A 7,764-nucleotide genomic window follows, 5' to 3' on the forward strand; every position below is an offset into this window, starting at 1 on the left:
CCATCTGTGCAAAAATCCGCAGGGGGAGACGTCTCGCGCCGCTCCCCCTGCGGAGCCATTGCCCATGAATTCAGACCACTCGCTTTGTTATAGCAGAAAAGGCCACTTTATTCAGGATATAAATAATCATAAAATTTCCCAACAGATCATCAATCATGTAACTTTGGCATTTGAACGCAAACCATTTATTTATTTATTTATTTATCTAATTTCATTCAAAATTTGGACTTTATACCGAAACCATCAACTAATCATCAATAACTTCCCCAACATTTTCCTTCCATTTTTCCCCTCCATTGTTGTGTCTAATTCCCCCTATCTAACTAATAACTAGAGGAGCCCGCTCTAGGCTTCTCTTCCCTGGGGATTTTATGCCACCCAGGAAAACCAACGAGTTTTCCTGTCCCCACCTAAAATAGCACAAACATCTTGTTCATAACTTGGAATTGCACCAAACGTTGACCTGTAGTTCTTGTGCAAGCATGTCTCTTATTTCCACTAAATAGTAGGCCATGCCTATCTGGGACAGATGAACCCCGTCATCCCGGAAAAGGTGGCTCTCGCTACCCGAGATGCTCTCATGTCGCAAAACCCCAATCTTCATAACCTTACAAAAAACTTTCATGGCTTTATTTAGTTTCCTCCTGGCCTTTTCGACTGCTCCATGGGACCTGGCCTGCCGCCACGATTGTCTGTAAACAAACTCAGTCCAAAACACACGAGTGGTCGGCCAATTTATCCTTAAAACTGTCAAGTCAAGTTGCATTTGCTTGATGAGCGTGAGTCCTGACATTTTAACCAAGTCATTCTCACCCAGATGTATTACCAGTTGATCCGGGCATCCTCGTACGTGGAACATTTGCGATAGAGTAGGAAACAAATCAACCCACTTCATTCCTCCTTTACCCTTCCATACTACCTCGTGCGTCGCGCTAGGGATACCCAATGACCTTCCGTAAATCTGCTTCTCCGCAAACAGGGCTGCCCACTTTATAAACGAATGTCCCACCATCCAGGTCTGTTTCTTAAACTTCGAATTTGCCCCCCGCACTGTACCTGGAATGAAATGAAAATTAGACCCACACAACCTATCAGTTTTATAAAACAACAGCAAAATCATTTTCTAACATAACGTTTGTAGCTGCTAGATTTCCATCTGCCTATGCGCTTTAGCACATCCACACCTAAACCCAACCTGCCAGCCTCTGTAGCCGCCCCTATCCGAAAAGAGTGTGTGGCAAAAAACTGCGGGTTTTCCCCCATAAAGGTCAGCGCTTTTCTTAACACTGCTAAGAATTGAGAACTTGTAATCTTCCTCCCAGATTCATGTATGAAAATCGGTCCCTTCTGAAACTTGTCCCCAGAAGCAAAATGAACCCACTCTTGCACCGGGCAACAATCTGCTACCCCACTCTTGTTCAGAAAAACCCACGTCCCTCGGCCTAGCTGATCTGTTTTCGACCTCCTCACCCAAATTCCTAATCTGTGTTCTCCTACCGAAATCTCAGCACTGGATAAACCTGTGTCCTCTCCCACCCCCAAAACTTCCGACACCCTGAAAGCCCCAAAGAACATCCAAATCATAGCTAACCGAAAACGCCCCACCTCCCAAAGATCATAACAAATTAAACCCAACTGATCTAACAACTTCTGCAATAAGTCAAAAGTGATGGGAGCTCGCGGCTGCTGAACAACACTTGACCCCCTCTGTACACCTTTCAACATTCTTCTAACTAATTGATCCTCAACCGGGTCAAAACCCCAGAACAACTGACCGTAAAATGATAAGCCTGACAGTTTTCCTGCTATGGTTGTATGTGACAAACCTTTATCTATGAGAGTCAAAACAAAATCACAGATACTACCTTTGACCTTCCCCACTGACTCAGATCTGCCCAAACTCTGTGAGTACTGTACAAACTCTTGCCACGCCTGCACATAGCTTCTTCTAGTCGAAGGGGCAATGGACTGTTCGACTATCTGACGTATCCTCACTCCCCTAGGGCCCATATGTTGTGCGGCACTGTCGTTTTGTGGAAATCTGCCCCAGGCGCCAGCTCGCGGAACTTCTGCCACTGAAATCGGGAAAGAGCATCAGCGATGGAGTTATTAACCCCTGGGACGTGTTTAGCCTTAAACATCATGTTGAAACTCAGACTTAAAAGCATAAACATCCTCAGTAGTTGCAACACTCTAACATCCTTAGCCTTTTGGTTATTTATCAAGTTCACCACTGCCATGTTGTCAACATGAAATAACACTGACCTGTTCTTAAATTCTTTGCCCCACACTAGCAATGCTACTATCAGTGGAAAAAGCTCCAAAAAGGCTATGCTCCTGCCTTGACTCTTCCAATGTACTGGCCAACCCTCTGCACACCACCTGCCTTCCCAGAAGATACCGAAACCAATGGATCCCGCTGCATCTGAGTATATTTGAACTTGCCAAATGAAGTTGTCATCCACAAACTGTAAAGGTACACCATTAAAATTGTCCAGGAAGCACAGCCACACTCGCAAATCTTCCTTGATGTGTTTCGTCACTCGCACTCTGTGGTGTGGGAGATACGCTCCTGATAAAGCCATGCCTAGACGTCGACAAAACGTCCTCCCTGCCCTCACCACCCGGCAAGCAAAGTTCAGATAACCCAACAAACGCTGCACCTGCCTCACTTCAATCTTAGTGGTATCCATAATCGTGAGGAGAAAAGCCTTAATTTCACAGATTTTACTCCGTGGGAGGCGCGCATACATCTGTTTGGTATCCAACTCTATGCCCAAAAAGGTTATGACTGTATCCGGTCCCTCGGTCTTGTCTGGTGCTAACGGGACCCCCAAAACTTCAGCCCATCTCTGAAAATGCATCAATGCCTGTTTACATTGCCCAGTGTTTGCTTTTCCTATGAACAGAAAGTCATCTAAGTAGTGACAACTGACACTTTCAGGACACGTCTGGGGAAAAATCCATTGTATGAATGTGCTGAACATTTCAAAAATCGCACAAGAGGCCGCACAGCCCATTGGCAATACCTTGTCGACAAAATAATGTCCTTCAAAGAACATTCCTAATAGTTCAAAGTCAGTAGGGTGAATTGGCATTAAACGAAAAGCAGATTGAACATCACATTTGGCCATTTCAGCTCCCTTGCCCATTTTTGTCACAAGCTCCATTGCCTGATCGACTGTTGTGTAGGATACTGATGTGTCGACTTCTGATATAAAATCATTGACAGATCCCCCCTCTGGCCAGGATAAATGCTGTATCATCCTATATTCTCCAGCAGCTTTCTTGGGAATAACTCCAAGAGGGGAGACCATCAGATTCGGCAAAGGGCAATGCCGGAAAGGGCCCGCTATTCTACCAACTTCGATTTCAGTTGCAAGCTTCTTACGGACCACTTCCGGCAGTTCCTTCGCCGAACGTAAATTGTCCGCCCACCTCCGGTGCCTGGGCCCCTGGTATCCTAGTTTAAAACCTTCTTGAAACCCCCAGAACAATCGAGCTGCTGAATCAGTATCAGGATATCTATTTAACCAGGGCACTAAGTTGTTCAATTTAATTGGAGTAGGCGCCTTTTGGGAAAGTATGGAAAGGGGCACCTCTACCTCTTGTTGCCCAGCCCCCCTGCTCTGGGAACCGCTGCTGGTCACCGCCTCTGTACCCACCGAAATTCCCTGCCGGTGCATTACATTGCGTAAGCGGATGCCGTCCCCCACAATGGGAACAGTCGTGTTTGAAACGGCATAATGGCCTGTTGCACATGCCCCTGTTGTAATTCCAGCAGGCTCCTGTACCTGAAGAGAAACCTCTTCCCCCTGTACCCGCTCCAAATTGAGCGGGACGCCATAGAAAGGGCCGGTATGGGACTGGCAAGCCACTTGCTGTATGCGTCGTAGCTGACGGATGAGACGTGGACATCCATTGAAGCCACAACTCTGAATCCACATCACCCCAAGGCTTTTCTACACAGATGCTAATACGAGCTCTAAATTCCTCGTCGTAATTCAGCCAAGAGTATCCACCAAAATGTGAATGTGCCTTCCTGACTATGTCCATATATTTGTACAAGGCCACAGATCTGTCAGGATACCTTTCACAGTAGATGCTCGCATAAATCAAGAAAGCTGAGGTCCAGTTCTCAATCGTGCGAGGCACCCTGGGACGTCGCGCCAACTCCCATTCTTCCTCTTTTGACCCCTCTTTGGCCTGTAGATCTCGGTGAAGCAACTTGAATATATCTACAAACTCGTGATTCCAAATTCGCTGTTTAGTTTTTTCTGATAAGTGAGAACCCAAAGGCATCGCCAGACCCATATAGGGAAGCTTCTGCCTAACGTTAACAGTTACTCTTTGATCGGACGCCGCCTCCTGTGTATTCCCTCCCACCACGACCGGTAACTCCTGGGGTAAATCTAACGTGCCTGTTGCTGTACTGGACTGCAGCTTACCTGGAACTGCCACGGCACGTGGTACCACAATCTTTCTGCCCTCACCTCCCCCCACAAACTCCACCACAGGTAGTTGCCTGACATTCACTCTGTCACTCCTTCCCTCATCCCACACTGCCCACCATTGATGCTTACCGCATGGTAGCTGTCCTGCCCGCCGCTGTAATTCAGTCGGAGCCATCCGCTCTTGATAGTCCCGTGGTGTCACATTTTGAACCGAAGAGTCCGCACTTGACCTCTGGAACAACAAAGAAGAATTCGTTGCCCCCCCCCCAATCCTGACCTCTTTCCCCACATTACCCCCAACACTTTGTTTTGAATTTACACTCTTTTTGCCTTTCTTGAAATTCCCAGCCTGACTCCTGGATGCCTGACTAAACTCACCACTCCCTTGAAAACCAGCACTAGTCCCTGGGCAAGCTCCGTCTCCCACCCCCCCATCAAACTGTGACCAAATCAGACTTGAACTCCGCTCTTGAGGCCTATCTGATCGCACAAAATCCGCTCTGGATTCGCTAGAGTAAACTTGATCAAGCTCCCCCGCATACCTTGACACTATAGGGGCAGCCGCATTAACAAATGGCCCATTCAAAGAATTCACCATTTGCGCTTCAACCATGTCGCGCTGTGCTCTCGAGTTAGCCACCTCTCTGGAAACATGGCGCACATTTTGTTTGTCAGTGAACATTGGGCGCTCCACCCAAAGCAACTGACCGTCTCCGCTCTCGCCCTGCGCGCTCTTTCTGTGTGGAATATCATATGGTGAAGGGCGTGCACATGGAAAAACATATTGAGTGTCCCATTGCCCGGCGTCTTGATCCCTAGGCAAAAGTCCATGTCCTTGGTCCTGCTCGCCCTCTACTTCTGAGTCAGTCTCTTCATAATATTCTTCTTCTACCTCAGAATCACTCACATCCTGAGTCCCTTGACCTGGGCCCTCTCGCTGACCTGTCTGATGCCCCACCGCTGAAACCAATGGGGGCTTCCTCGCTCCAGTCTCCACCACTCTTGTCAGCCTGGCACTATTCTGAGGTATAGGGATAGGAATCAGCTGAATGAGGGGGGCACTGGTGGGTTGCGTGTCATAAACTATTTCTTCTTCGCTGTCGCTTGAATATGCCACTAAAGAACCCGACCCCCCTCTCATGATGAAGTTCTGACTGGCAGAACTCTGCATATAGTCCTTGCCCGTCGCATCCCGCACGGGAAGACAGCTAAAGGTGTGGGAAGGTGATGCCAACCCCTGTTCACCTATTCTGTCTTGCGTAAGGGCCACCTTCTTAATCGCTTTTTCTTTCCCTTTTCTCTTCAGGGCTACCTGTGTACCCTTCTTAGCCGCTCCTGAAGGTACCCCCGCCACCTGCACATTTACCTCAGCTCCAAAGTCACTTGCTGCCTTCTGCCGTGTGAGGGAAGACGCTCTACGCTCCTCTGTACCCCTTTCCATCTCCACAGGTCTTAAGGCTGCTTCCGCACCTGCGCTCAAGGAACGAGCTCTCACCTTCTTCCTCTTGACAGAAGCCGGTTGACAGGCTTCAATGGCAATTTGAACCCCTTTTGCCGCTTGTCTCCGTGGTGGGCGCTTCGGGGGGAGCATTTCCTCAAGTGCTGCTTGTGTCAGCATGGCCTCCCTACCTTCCTGCTGTATTACCCTTAAGGCAGCTATTAAATTTTCACTCATATCCATTTCTCCCCTTCAACAAAACCCTCCTTTTCTCTCACTAAATACACTATTTTCTACAGTAATATCAATATAAACACTATCTACGCTCACTATTCTGATTTTACTGACAAACGCCCTCTCTATCTACCTACGCCTGCTCTCCTCACTAAAAAACGCCGTCTAATCTGCCCTAAACGCTCTCCCTGCCTCGCGCTCCTGGACCCTACCATCTGTGCAAAAATCCGCAGGGGGAGACGTCTCGCGCCGCTCCCCCTGCGGAGCCATAGAGTTGTCATCGAAACATCCAAAGCTAGAAATAAAATATGGCCGCCACGTAACGCTCTTCGTGATGACGAGTTTTGCATGAAGGACGTGCTGAAGTAACACAAACAGGCACATAATACTTGCCGCGCTTCAATAGAGTTTTCACAGCGTCACAGCAGGGGCCAGAAGATAGAGGTTCGTTGCGCGATGGAGTACAGCTATTTACATTCGAAAGTAAGCCGCCTTAGCTTGCAGCCGATGAGGTACAAAGAAAATACTTTTGAAAGTAAGCTGTTTCAGATAGTTGAAAAATGGAGCGTAAGATGCACAAAAGTAAAAATATCACTTCTTAATTAGAGAATGAAAGTTAAAACGACCACCAGATGGCACTGCAATATAAAATATCACCAGAAGTTGCTTAGTATATTCGATGTGAAGGGAAATGTACGAGTCCTTTTCCAGAAGTCCAAATTCGATGTGGAGTTGTTGGCATGGAGTAGTCCACAAAAGAAATAATAGCTTCTCTCATAAATCAGATCCAAAAGAAAGGCTCAAATACTTCAAGAGCGAACAAATCCAAACGAGGTTAAGAATAATCAAAATCCATGAAGGGGTTCAAGAGTTTCCTGGTGTTCTTAGAAATCATCGCCAAATTGTAATGTCCAAACCACACGGAGAATTGAAGTTAAGTGGTTTAATAATAAAGAACACAGGAGCAAGGAAGGATGCAGCCTACACAGGACTTCTTTCCCCTGCAACTCCTTAACAAACAAGCAAGAGATCTAGAATCTTGCTAGGAATGCACGGGGAAGAAGAGGGTTAAATGAAATCAATTCTAGACTAATGATGCAACAACATGACCGGGATCTAGCCATAGATGATTAAAAGTGGGACAATGAGAGTCCCCTCACAAATGTGTCACTACAGGGGGAGTCAAGAACACGGCACCTGATTCAACTGGTATTTACTCATTCCTCCCAGGATTTTCACATGGACTTTTCGGTTGCCTAAGTCAACGAGCTGAGGTTAAATGCACTGAATCTGCAGAGGTTTTTTAAAATGTATTTTTGTTTTTTCATAACAAAGAAAAATATAACTGTATACAGCATGTTTACCCTTTAACCTCCATACAATATATCATGTATGTTGCAGCATCCTCTGGTAACAGCGGTAGAGCCAGTAATCAGAATAATATCAATCACGTCTTGGAAAGTAGTCTCAGGCAGCCTGTGAGAACAGATCATGAAAGTGCTCCAGCCATTTACCTCATACCCTTTTGTGTTTCCCCAAGCAATCTCGGGATTTATATACTGTGTCATTCGCCAAGGTGCAGACATCCATGCCTGGGAGCCATTCTGCAATTGTGGGCAGCTCAGCTATGCCCCAGTG

The 7,764-nt window shown here is 46.9% G+C and overlaps 1 protein-coding gene across 1 annotated transcript; it reads right to left on the bottom strand.

Annotated features, from left to right (window-relative positions):
- Nucleotides 1–238: 238 nt before the first annotated feature.
- On the bottom strand, nt 239–6,135 carry LOC147717660 (uncharacterized). The gene is made up of 2 exons (XM_086920545.1): nt 4,584–6,135; nt 239–1,056 (listed from the first exon to the last, which is right to left on the bottom strand). The coding sequence occupies exons 1-2, from the start codon at nt 6,133–6,135 to the stop codon at nt 434–436; spliced, it is 2,175 nt and encodes a 724-aa protein (XP_086776671.1). The 3' UTR covers nt 239–433.
- Between the last annotated feature and the right edge of the window lie 1,629 nt (nt 6,136–7,764).

Source organism: Lissotriton vulgaris, chromosome 5 (genome assembly GCF_964263255.1).
Source record: "Lissotriton vulgaris chromosome 5, aLisVul1.2, whole genome shotgun sequence".
Lineage (NCBI taxonomy): Eukaryota > Metazoa > Chordata > Amphibia > Caudata > Salamandridae > Lissotriton > Lissotriton vulgaris.